At 34.7% G+C, this 13,631-nt stretch overlaps 1 protein-coding gene across 3 annotated transcripts in view; it reads left to right on the top strand.

Moving 5' to 3' along the window:
* The window catches only part of Galnt13 (polypeptide N-acetylgalactosaminyltransferase 13), a 500,698-nt gene that overhangs the window by 432,493 nt on the left and 54,574 nt on the right, over positions 1 to 13,631 (top strand). For all 3 annotated transcript variants that reach the window (XM_048345453.1, XM_048345455.1, XM_048345454.1), the window contains exon 8: positions 9,190 to 9,329. In XM_048345453.1, the coding sequence (XP_048201410.1) occupies positions 9,190 to 9,329 (140 nt within the window). The remainder of the gene's footprint in view (positions 1 to 9,189; positions 9,330 to 13,631) is intronic.

Below are 13,631 nucleotides of genomic sequence, written 5' to 3'. Positions count from 1 at the left end.
AGGAGCTGGCTAATCCAAGAAGCTGGAAGCCCCAAAGAAAGGGCAGAGTGTGTGTGTGGGGGGGGGGGGGCGTCTGTATTGCATTCCTAGCATGAGGCTGAAGGCCTCCTTTTGAGTCCTGGTTGTGAGTCTGTCTTGAAGGGCTGAAGAGCATAGAATCTCATGTACACAGTTGATGACAGTATTAATGGATACACTCACTTAATAATTGAGCTAACATGTGCTGGTAGGCTTCTTTCTTCTTCCATTTTTATTTCCTGCAGTCTCCCAACACATTACCTCGTACTACTCATGTTCAATGTCTGTCAGCCCCTTCAGTTCACTGGTCCATATTCCATTCTTCTCTAGAAACATTGCTACAGCCACATTAGGAGTATGCTTCACTAATGACCTAGCCACCACTCAATACAATCAGATAGATAATAGGCACCATCACAGAATCTTTTCTTAGATACCAATCAGGGTACATTTATTTTATCTTTAAGTACATTTGAAACTGCAAGTGGCCAAAGATTCCCACAGAGGGGAAAACAAGTTATACATGCTCAGACAGGAACAGCTAAAAAATGATTGCCTTTTCCTCTACAGCAATTGCAAGTTCTCATTGATTATAAAATATATCACTACTTCAGAGGTGTTACAAAATGTCATGTCATAGAATTAAAGCAACAGTTACATCTAGTAGTCTACATAACTAGTTATATGGGATAGCACTCGTGAGACATTTTATAGACATATTTAGGTTCCCCCAATCAGTTGTTCACTGACATCTAGCAGCCAGTATAAATTGCCAGACCAGAGGAGCAACTTCCAATTATATCACATGCCATTATTTGCCATTTATTTCTACAAATTCACAGGGCAGGATCTTGAATCATCACATTGATCTAGCAGGCAGAACAGTAACTTATCAAATGGATACTATATTTGGAGGAATCATTGTGTTATTGTTTGCTAGTACCCAGATAAAAATTTCTCTGTAGAGATCTTTCAAACTTTCTCCACTTTAGCATCACATTGAAATATCAAGGGAATGAATATAGATTTTGTTATAAGAAATAAATAATCCTTCCATTAGAATGATTCTAATACATTCAACTGTTTCCTAATTAAAGAAATGTAACCATCCAAAGTTTTTCCCTCAATCTTAAATGAATAAGAGATAACAGTAATTCATAGGGGTCTAGATTTTATGTGAAGTGATATATTCCCATATACAACATTTTTTTGTTATGGAAATAAAAACTCCTTAAATATTTTGTTTGCTGCTTCTGCATGCCACATCACAGACAAGCAGTAGTAGGTGGATGAATGGCTGTCCTATTCCAAAAATGGTTTGAGATTCCCTCTGAATTCTAACATATATTGTTGATGGAATATAGAAGGATACCACATCATTTATAAAGTCAGCAACGTTTGCAAAATATAAATAAAGCAGTTGCTTAGGACATCCACAGCGTATCAGGTTTTTGCACAAATGCAGGAAATTGCTCCTGAGATTAAACCAAAATCATTGTATAACAAAATAGTCCATGAATAATACAAAATGCTAGTACATTGACAAGTTGTGGGTATGTCACAGAAAATCAATATCGTGTGCCCTTTATTTATTACGTATTTTATAAGGATAAAACTAATGTCTAAATATACAGCTCTACATTGATAGTAGGTAAACTTTACATACTGCTAGACTACTCAAGCAATAAAACCGACTATGATATGGTTAGTGCCTTCAACTAAAGCAACAAACAATTGTATCTTTTTTATTGTTAAAATACAAGAAATATAAGTAGGCTTTTTTTAATGTCTCAGGATGTTTAGAGCATTTACAAACATGGTATTAAGGCAGGACATGTCAAGAAAAATATAGTTGCATTTGAAATACTAAAAACAAAAGTCGTTTTTGAATTACAAAAGTGCACAAATTTAAAATATTTGTGATATATGTGCAACATATCTAAGTACCAAAAGTGTTTATTGTCACAAAGAAAATATAAACATTTCAGTGGCCACCATACAAAAAAAGAAAGACTGAGCAATTCATAAATGGAAATATAGTCAAAGGGAGATTTAATTCACTTGCCAAAATCTTTCTCATGTATTGTCTTAGAAAAAGCAAGCTGCAAATGCATAGGATAGGATCAATCATTTTGTGCAGGAAATACTATATTTATAGATGTATGTAGAAATATATTACATATGATTATATTTTAGTGTGATTAGCAACAAAATAAGTTCTTCAAAAATCTTAAGATATTTAAGATAATAGGTAAATTATACACAAATCTTTCCTCTGAAAAAAGAACAAGAAAGTAAAAATGCCAGATATGTACATTGTTAAGCAACATGATTAGCAGATTTATATTTGCCTTCATTTTCTGTAAAATATGTGATTTGAGATTAGGTGTATACTCAATCTACCTGCTCAAGTTGTGTGATGTAAATACTGCCCTAACATTCCTGACTTAGAAAAATTTCCTGGAAAATGTAGAATTTATAATCCATTTGCTTCAACTGATACCAAATTAAACTTTATTTAAAAAACTACTCAGACCTTCACTTTTCTTATTTCCCATAGTTACTGATCTGGAGCCAAGCGGGTGAATATGAGATGTTCTAAGACCAAATTTAACTGAAGTTTGAGGCAATTACCTAGAAAATTCAACTTCTAGACCTGCTCTTCTAACCTTAGATTATGAATATCAGACAAAGTTAAATATATGGAGAAATTGTTCTGTACTTGGTGTTTCTGTAGGACATAGATCTCAACAAAAGCTGTGATCTTTGTGAAAGTCATTATCTCAACTTGATTCCATTAAAATGAAATTGCAGTCCTAACAGTAAATGATAAATTTAATGTATAATCACCAGTGTTATTGGCTGGGATGAGTTATCATCCTGTTAATGTAATTCTGTACTGTGATGTTTTACTGAGAGATTATTTGTGCTTATAAAGCATGGGTAAATTAAGATGGATTGCATAGATTAAATTTTTTAAACTAATAATTCCAAGTATTCTGCTAAATGTCTGTTACAGCACATTATTTATGTACTGTTGAATACATTAATCTGTGATTTAATTTAAGTGATTTTTAAAAATTATTACTATTACATTTGAATAGAAAAATGTAGATACTTGGTGAAACTTTTTCTGAGGACAATCGTTGAAAGCAAATAATAAAATAAAGATGATTTTCTGTTTTACATGAATTCTGAAATGAAACCATGAAATTGACCTACTCCAAATAAAATGCAAATCGATTGCTAATATGATATCATTTATGTAACAAATGTGATGCTTAGCTGCATAGTTGTGGTTTCAATGCTTAAGGAAAGAACAGGATGTTCCTTTCTCTATTATTGAGTATTAAAGGGATGCATTTTCATTTTTCTCAATTTTATTGCTCTGTTTTCATTTTAAATAGCTATAGGGCAGTGATATATTGAACGGGCAGTGATATATTGATATGTGTGTTATATTAACATTTCTCATATTCTTTCATAAACAACTATTTTAATATGTGAATCATTGAGTTGTATTTTATATACAATTGATTTGCTAAGATATTCTTTATTGAGAGGAAATTAAGTTTTAAATAAATTCTAGGGCATAGTTTACAAGAAAATGTTCCACTTTCTCCATATAAGTTATGGTGAAAAATAAATTTCATGCATAAAGTTCTAAGCTAAGCCACTAACATTCTAAGCACACAATCAGGAAATTTTGTCTTCAGGCAACCTGATTATAGTGAAACAGAAATCTGAGACTCAATAGATAGAAGAACCTAAGATAATTATGTTCTTACAAATAACGCGTTTTGCAAAATTAAATTATAAATTGCTATACATATGTGAATTTAACACTACCATGCAATATGTTTAAAGTTGAAGAATAAACATAAGTTGTTAAAATATAAGAACTCAGAGTGTTTTGTGTTTACATATTGATCATACCTGCAAACTTGATGTCAGTCAAAATTGTCACTTTCTTCTTACTGAATATATAATTTCACTGGCAAAGCCTTTCCATGACTTCAGTAAGTTTCCTTGGGAGACTTGCCTAAGTATAATCAACTTTTATAAACAGTGTTTGAAAGTGTAATAATGCATTAAGATCTCCTCAAATGCAGCCTTCCTTTCTGTTCTACCCCATGCTGTAGAATTATCCCTTCCTAATGCATTATTGTTTTTTTATTGCTCTCTCCAGTAACATGGAATAATACTACCTCCATATAATCAGTTTTCTTCCTCTTTCTGCTTCTCCATCTCTTCCTCCTCTCTTCTTCTTCTCTTCTTCTTCTTCTTCTTCTTCTTCTTCTTCTTCCTCCTCCTCCTCCTCCTCCTCCTCCTCCTCCTCCTCCTCCTCCTCCTCCTCCTCCTTCTCCTCCTCCACCTCTTCCTTCTCCTCCTCTTTCTCTCTCTCTCTGCATACACATATTTTAGATACACATATTTGTGTGTGCATATATTTGTATGTGTTAATTTATCATTCCTCTGAATTCATGTCACTAATTCACCTACCCCATTTTGCAGATTTTACAGCTCCAGGCTAAACTCACCTTTGTAATTACCAAGTTCAGAGGAAATAGAGCTTGAACTTTCTAATAGCCCCAGCAATTTCTCAGAGTACACATTTATTAGACTAACAGCCCTAAATGGTTGCAATCTGGCAGCCTGTAAAGCTGAGAATGCTCTGATCATCTTGGGGGCTACTCACCTTGATCAGCATTCATAGACCTTAGATTACCTCAGACCAACAGAGTCAGAATTTGCATTTTAACAGGATTTTCTGGTGACTTGAATGTGGTTCTCCTTACTCCTCGGTGATACAGGAATCCTAAGGAAAGCAATGTAGCCACCCCATATGAAGTAAATGCAAGAGCATAAAGGCATCCCAATGGCATTGTACAAGTAGAAAGAAGAAATGGGAAGCATGCAATAATAGTATATACCCTAAACAACATGTAATATGTATTAAGCAGCATTTATATATTAGGAACTATGGAAAGTCTTTTCCAGGTGGTATTAAGTATTCACAGTGTTGTACAATATATTCTCAGAGGAGATATATTAGGTTTCTAGGGATAAAATTCTTACTGGGGAGGCAATGAATAAAGTAAGTGATAACATAATAATGAGTATTAGTGAATCCTAAGGGAAAAAGCAAAACAGAGAAATACAGCATAATCAGATCAGTCAGGAAAAGTGAGTTTGAGCAAAAACTTTGGTTAAGTAAAGGATAACTTGTAAAAATTAAAGATTAATACCATTCCAGAGAAAAAGGAAGATTAAAAAACATACTAAGTGAAGTGAGCCAGACCCAAATAGATGTGAACTCTATGGTTTCCCTCATCGGAACTAATTAGTACACATTTAGGTAGCAGAATATCACAATAGCCCAATAGCTATGCCCATATGAACACATAAGATGATGTTAAGTGAAATGAAGTTCAAGTTATAGGAACAAGTGGTATAACATTGTTGTTATTTTCAACATGCCATGTGAAACTGTGCCCTTTTTTCCCTGTATTTCTATCCTGTGGTTTTACCCCTGGTATCACTGTAACTGACTTTAGTACCCTGGATATTGTATATACATGCACTGGAACCAGGGAAGGGAAAGGGAATACCAAAATCAATAGACAAAGGATAAGACAAACCAATGCAACAGCAATACTTTCAAAACTATATGGCTTAAATTAACAGTAAAATTCATGGAGGGAGAGGGAAATGGGGAGGGGGAGGGCAGAGGAAAAATGAGAGAGGAGGTAACAAGTTAGATAAGAAATGTACTCACCGCCTTAGGTATGAAACTGTAACCCCTCTGTACTACACTTTGAAAATAAAGAAATTTTTTTAAAATGTCAAAACTTTGAATTCCCAATTTATAAGAAGGAGCTTGTAATATTTGAAGTAAAACAAAGAAAAAGAAAAAGAAAGCCATTATGGCTTACAATGGTGCATTCAGATATGAGCCAAGATAGATTTCATTAAGAAATTTTGGATACTGATTATGAGATGCTCAAGTAGTCTTAATAAATGGAAAATTACAGAGAGTTTTTAAATAAAGGAATAACATGATGCAATAGATATTCTAAATACAAGGTCTAAGGTTAGGTGGAGAAATGTAAGGTGTCAGAGACATCAGCTTGAAGATTATTGCAATGCTAGTGTACGTAATTGATGAAAGAGGGTAAAATGAGAAGGAAGAAATACACACTGGTAAAACCAATAAATGTTGTAAAGTAAGAGTCAGAAGATTTGCAAATGACTTAAATGGGCATGTGTGGGGAGGAGGGACTAATAACAATTATGCACTATCATTTTGAATTGAGGATGTTGGTGAATATGTATGCATGTGTGTTTAATATATACACACATATGTGTGTATATACATGTATATATGTGTATATAAGTATATATGTATACATACATGTATATAAACACGAATATATTTATGCTAATTATGAAAATGGAGATCCTTAAATATAAAGCAAGTTGGAGTATCCAGTTTTAGGCTTGTCAAGTTTGAGGTACCTACTAGAGGTTCTAGTGATATTACTAAGAATAAACCACTGGCCAAACTGGAGATTTAGGATGTAGTAAAGAGTTTCTGAAACAATCTAGGTGGAGATGGGTTACACCTGTAATCCTAGCTAACCAAGAGGCTGAGAACTGAGGATTGTGGTTCAAAGCCAGCCTAGAAAGAAAAGTTTGTAAGACTCTTTTTTTGTTTTTGTTTTGATGTGCATTTGTTTATTTAATTTTTATTAATTAAATTTTGTTGACAAGGTGTTGTGCAAAAGGGTACAGTTACATAATAAGGCAGTGAGTACATTCCTGTGATATCTTACACCCTTGTGTAAGACTCTTATCTCCTATTAACCACACACACAGAAACCACACACACATACCCCACCACCACCACCATGACCACCACCAACAGCAACAGCAAAACAATTAGAGTGGCTTAAATGATAGAGCTTGCCTTGACGACAAACATTTAGGGACAGTGTACTGGCCCTAAGTTCAAGCCACAGGACCAGCACCAAAAGAAAAATATATGCTTGCAAAACAGTGAGATGTTATTTCCAGCCATGGACCTGAATATTTTAATCATGCAAGTGCAGCAAAGGTCTTCTGTCTGTCATTGGACACAAGACCTCTTCTGTCTTCTGTCCCTCTAGTGGAGGAAGGACTCTACTCATGGCTATGCTTCAACCTGTAAGGTTAGAAGTGACACACATCCCTTCCCCCACAGTTCATTAGCAGGATGGGTTTTATATCCTTGCCTGACTGGAGGTGTGTATGGAGTATTTGGTGAGTGCTGTTGTCTTCTAAATAATATCTCACTTCTAAGATGAAAAATATAAATATGGGGGAGAAGCTATTCACATCAAATATTAATACAAGCTCACAGTGCATTTCTAAAGATAATTTAACAAAATTATAAAGGTTATCACCCAGTTTCTCCTGCCAATGCAAAAAGACAGCTTAGAAACAGTAGGTCTAGGAATATTATAGCTTTTCTCAGTTATCTATTTCTTCTCTAATAAACAACCTGTGCCATATCATACATGGGTAGTATTAATTAGCTTTTGTTAAATGATATGCAAATGAATTTGTAAATGAGATATTTGTTCAAAAATACTTGTAGGAAAAAACTTTAAATAAGGATTGCCAAATCTTAAAGCAATGAGAAAGAGAGAATGATGTAATTTAAACTATAATTAAGTTAATGCAATAAATTAATGAATACAGAATAATTAACATTCGACTATTAAATTTAGCCCACAGATTTCTTATTCTATAACAGATGTTATCTCTATATAACATTTTGAAAAATATATATTATACCATTTCAATCATCATAACATTTTAATATTTTTATGTATCAGTTTGTAAATACATTGATAGAGCCTCTTCCTTTGAAAGTTTTATTCCAGTTTGAATGTTGTGGATAAAAAACTGATGAAATGAAATATTTATCTGTTTTTGAAGCCCAAAGGCCTTGTTTTCTTCTGTCCGCACAGCAGCTAAAATGTTTTCTTTGGGAAGAAAGTAGTTTTGCTGCTTAAGCATCTTCATTATGCACTGTAAATATTATGCAATTTAATTTTTAAAAATAAAAAATTTCAAAAGAAAAATGGAACTACACTATTAGGTAACATGCTTTGAGAGTGTAACTCACTTATGAAAATGGTAACCTAATAATGTGATTAGCTACAAACATTTAGGGTGTTCTTAATTGTGTCTTCTTTGCAGATGTATTAACTGGCTTTGATACTTGGTTGAGATGCAGTGTCATAACCACTGTTTTAGTTTTTGCTGTTTTTTTGTTCCTGTGGCTGAATTTGGTTAATTATTGGACTTAAATATCTAAATCATCATCAATATATTTTACAATTGTTATATAATCATTTAAGTTATTTTTATTACTAAAAAATGAGAAAATTATTTTATGATAAAATGGTTTACATAATAATTAGAGCATTACTGCATTAAAGTATGCTTTTAAGGAATTTGGTAAAATGTTTAATTTCAAATATTCTGCTACTACACAATAAAATTGAGCAATTTAATATACATATGAATTTATTTGTCTGTGTTATTTTCTTTATAATTCATTAAACTCAATAAAGATATTAAGTGGATTGTGCTAAACTCTAAAATAAAACATTAAAAGTCAATTAATCAATTAAGTTTATAGTAAAGCTAGATAGATATTCATAAAGAAGGCAAACTTAGAACATATATTTGCAATGTATTAATCGTTTTATATACATTTCTCATAAAATAAATGGTGCATATTCAACTCTATTTGGAAAATATGAGCATTAACAAAAACATTAAATTTTCTATTAAGGAGAAACATTCACATTTAACTATGAATATGAGATACAAAATCATACCAAATTCCCATGTACATGATTATTTATTTCAAGAATTACAAGTATTTCATGACAAATATTTACATCTCAAAATCATAACTGTTGAAAGGCTTTTTTTATATTTACATAATGTACTAATTGGATGGTAGCAAGCAAACCAATATGGTAGCAACCATATATGCAATTGAATTTGATGGGATTATAATCACAGAAAAAAAAAGGATGGCAAAAAAGAAAGTAGTATAATGCTTAAGTGAAAATAGCACTAACTGATTTGTATTTCTCCGAAAAATTCCAGGTGTTGTCAAAGTGGATTATGGAGATGTGTCAGTCAGAAAAACACTGAGAGAAAATTTGCAGTGTAAGCCCTTTTCTTGGTACCTAGAAAACATCTATCCGGACTCCCAGATCCCAAGGCGTTATTATTCACTTGGTGAGGTATGAATTATTTATGTTGGTTAAGTTATAAATATATTTGCAAATGGAGAAATTTCTAACATGCTCAATTTTTTGTTATGAATAAAATTCTGTAAGAGTTTTTTTATTTTTTTTAATTCAAATTTTTATTATCAAACTGATGTACAGAGAGGTTACAGTTTCATACGTTAGGCATTGGATACATTTCTTGTACTGTTTGTTACCTTGTCCCTCATAACCCCTTCCCTCCCCACCTTTCCCTTCCCCCCCACCCCGGAGGTGTTCAGTTCACTTACACCAAACAGTCTTGCAAGTTTTGCTTTTGTAGTTGTTTCCCTTTTTTTTTGGCCAGTCCTGGGCCTTGGACTCAGGGCCTGAGCACTGTCCCTGGCTTCTTCCCGCTCAAGGCTATCACTCTGCCACTTGAGCCACAGCGCCGCTTCTGGCCGTTTTCTGTATATGTGGTGCTGGGGAATCGAACCTAGGGCCTCGTGTATCCGAGGCAGGCACTCTTGCCACTAGGCTATATCCCCAGCCCTGTTTCTCTTTTTTTACCACGTGTCTATCAAATTTGGTATTCCCTTTGAATTTCCTACTTCCAATACCAGTAAACACGGTTTCCAATATACTCAGATAAGATTACAGAGATAGTGTAGGTACAACCACAGGAAGGTGATACAAGAACATCATCAATAATAGAAGCTACAGATACACATAGGACGTTGAAAGTAGTTACAACTGTGATATAACAATTGTTTCCATAACATGGAGTTCATTTCACTTAGCATCATCTTATGTGTTCATAAGGGTATAGCTATTGGGCTCTTGTGATGCTCTGCTATGACTTGCCTAAACCTGGACTAATTAATCCCAAGAAGGGAGGAAATAGAGTCCATGTTTCTTTGGGTCTGGCTCACTTCACTTAGTATAACTTTTTCCAAGTCCTTCCATTTCCTTACAAATGGAACAATGTCATTCTTTCTGATAGAGGCATAAAATTCCATTGTGTATATGTACCACATTTTCCTGATCCATTCGTCTACGGAGGGGCATCTGGGTTGGTTCCAGATTATCGCTATGACAAATTGTGCTGCGATGAACATTGTTGTGCTGGTGGCATTACTGTAATTTTGTTTGTGGTCTTTTGATTAGATACCCAAAAGTGGGGCTGCTGGGTCACAGGGGAGTTCTATATTGAGCCTTCTGAAGAATCTCCATACTGCTTGCCAGAGTGGCTGAACAAGTTTACATTCCCACCAACAATGAAGTAGGGTTCCCTTTTTGCCACATCCCCTCCAACAATTGTTATTATTAGTTTTCTTGATATATGACATTCTTGCTGGGGTGAGATGGAATCTCAATGTTGTTTTGATTTGCATTTCTTTAATGGCCAGTGATGTAGAGCATTTTTTCATATGTCTCTTGGCCATTCTCATTTCCTCATCAGAGAAGTTTCTTTGTAAGTCTTTAGCCCACTTGATGAAGGGGCTATTGGTTCTTTGCGGTTTTGTTTTGGAAGAAGGTAATTTTTTTAGTTCTGCATATATTTTAGAGATGAGGCCTTTGTCTGTTGAATGGCCGGTAAAGATCTTCTCCCAGTCTGTGGGCTTTCTGTTTATCTAGCGAGCTATGTCCTTTGCCATGCAGAAGCTCTGCAGTTTGATGCAGTCCCATTTGTCCAACCTTTCTTTGATTTGTAGCCTTTCTGGGTCTTTGTTAAGAAAGTTCCGTCCTGCGCCAAGGAGCCCAAGTGTTTCTCCTACTCCTACCTTTAGTGTTTTCAGGGTGTCTGTTTTGATTTCAAGGTCTTTAATCCATTTGGAATTGATTTTGGTGCAGGGTGATATATAAGGATCGAGTTTTAGTTTGTTGCATGTGTTGAGCCAGTTTTGCCAGCACCACTTGTTAAAGAGGCTATCCTTCTTCCATACTATTGTTTTAGCTCCTTTATCAAAGATTAAGTAGGCGTAGTTCTGTGGGTTCAATTCTGGGTCTTTAATTCTGTTCCATTGGTCTTCAGGCCTGTTCCGGTGCCAATACTAAGCTGTTGTTATTACTATAGCTTTATAATACAGCTTGAAGTTGGGTACTGTAATTCCTCCAGCACTGTTCTTTCTGCTTAAGAGTGTTTTTGCTATTCTAGGTCTTTTATTGTTCCATATGAATTTCTGGATTGCTTCCTCTATTTCATTAAAAAATGGTGTTGGGATATGAATGGGTATTGCATTGAATTTGTTGAAAGCCTTTGGCAGTATTGCCATTTTGATTATATTTTCTTAGTTCTGACTTAATTTTATTTTTCAAGCTTTTAAAGTTCTCATCAAAGAGGTCTTTCACTTCTTTGGTTAAGGTTATTCCTAGGTATTTTATGTTTTTGGGGGCTATTGCAAAAGTAGTTGCTTTCCTGATTTCAGCCTTGGTCTTCGGGTTGTTAGCATAGAGAAAGGCCATTGTTTTTTGAAGGTTTATTTTATATCCTGCAACTTTGCCAAAGTTTTTGATCAGCTCTAGTAGCTTGGGGGTAGAGTCTATGGGATTCTTTAGGTATAGGATCATGTCATCTGTGAAGAGAGAGAGTTTAACTTCATCTTTTCCTATTTGGATCCCCTTTATATTTTCTTCTTGCCTAATTGCTCTGGCTAGGAATTCTAGTACTATGTTGAAGAGCAGGGGAGAGAGTGGACATCCCTGCCTTGTTCCTGATTTTAAAGGGAATGGCTTTAGTTTTTCACCATTTACAGTTATGCTTGCTGTTGGTTTGTCATAAACTGCCTTGATTATATTCAGGAATGTTCCCTGGAATCCTAGTTTTTCCAGGGCTTTTAGCATAAATGGGTGCTGGATTTTATCGAACGCTTTTTCCGCATCCAGAGATAAAACCATGTGGTTCTTTACCTTGCTCCGGTTGATGTGGTGGATTACATTAATTGACTTGCGTATATTAAACCAACTTTGCATCCCTGGGATGAATCCAGTTTGATCGTGGTGTATGATTTTTTTGATGACCTGTTGAAGTCGATTGGCCAGAATTTTGTTGAGAATTTTTGAATCTATGTTCATCAGGGAGATAGGTCTGTAGTCCTCGTTCCGTGATGAGTCTCTGCCTGGTTTTGGGATGAGGGTTATACTGGCTTCATAAAATGAGTCTCGTAGTGAACGTTCTCTTTCAATTTCATTGAAGAGTTTGAGAAATACTGGATTGAGTTCTGTTTTGAAGGCCTTGTAGAATTCTGCAGTGAATCCGTCTGGACCTGGGCTTTTCTTGGATGGGAGATCATTTATTGCCATTTCTATTTCAATACTGGATATGGGTCTGTTTAGAGGGTTTAAATCTTCATGGTTGAGTTTGGGGGTATCAATTTTTTCTAGGAAGTCATCCATTTCTTCCAAGTTCTCGAATTTGTTGGCATAAAGGTTTGCAAAATAGTCCCTTATTATTTTTTGAATTTCGGTTATTTATGTGGTGATGCTACCTGTTTCATCTCATATCTTGTTTATTTGAGTGTGCTGCCTTCGGTTTTTGGTCAGGTTTGCCAGGGGTCTGTCTATCTTGTTGATTTTTTCAAAGAACCAACTCTTTGTTTTGTTGATTCTTTCGATGGTTTTTTTCGTCTCTTATTGATTTACTTCTGATTTGATTTTAATTATTTGCTTCCGTCTATTGACTTGGGGTTTGGCTTGCTGTTCTCTCTCCAGAAAATTAAGGTGCTTCCTTAAATTACTGAGTTGTTGTTTCTCCAGTTTGTTGATGTATATACTCAGAGATATAAATTTTCCTCTGAGTACTGCCTTTGCTGTGTCCCAAAGGAGCTGGTACTTTGTGTCCTCAACTTGATTGAAGTCCATAAACATTTGAATTTCTGTTTTAATTTCTTCAATGACCCACTGATGGTTCAGCAGTGTGTTCTTTAGTCTCCATGAATTGTGGGATTTTCTGTGGTGGCTGAATGAGTTGAGCTCTAATTTTGTTCCATTGTGGTCTGAGAGAATTCAGGGAATGGTTTTGATACTTCTGAATTTGTACAGATTTTCTTTGTGCCCTAAGATGTGATCTATTTTGGAGAATGATCCATGTGCTGCCGAAAAGAATGTGTATTCTGTCCTTGCTGGGTGGAATATTCTGTAGATGTCGATTAAGTCTAGTTGGTCTATGCAATTGTTTAGTTCTGTGGTTTCTTTGTTCAGTTTTTGGAGTGTTGATCTGTCCAGAGGTGATAGTGGAGTGTTAAAGTCCCCCACTATCAATGTGTTTGGGTCTATGAATATTTTTAGAGCCAGTAATGTTTGTTTGATGAAGTTGTTTGCTCCTGCATTTGGTGTGTA

The sequence above is a fragment of the Perognathus longimembris genome, chromosome 4 (genome assembly GCF_023159225.1).
Source record: "Perognathus longimembris pacificus isolate PPM17 chromosome 4, ASM2315922v1, whole genome shotgun sequence".
In the NCBI taxonomy this organism is placed as follows: Eukaryota; Metazoa; Chordata; class Mammalia; order Rodentia; family Heteromyidae; genus Perognathus; species Perognathus longimembris.
The sequence above is the reverse complement of the archived record's forward strand: the minus strand, read 5'-3'. Positions and strand labels throughout refer to the sequence as shown.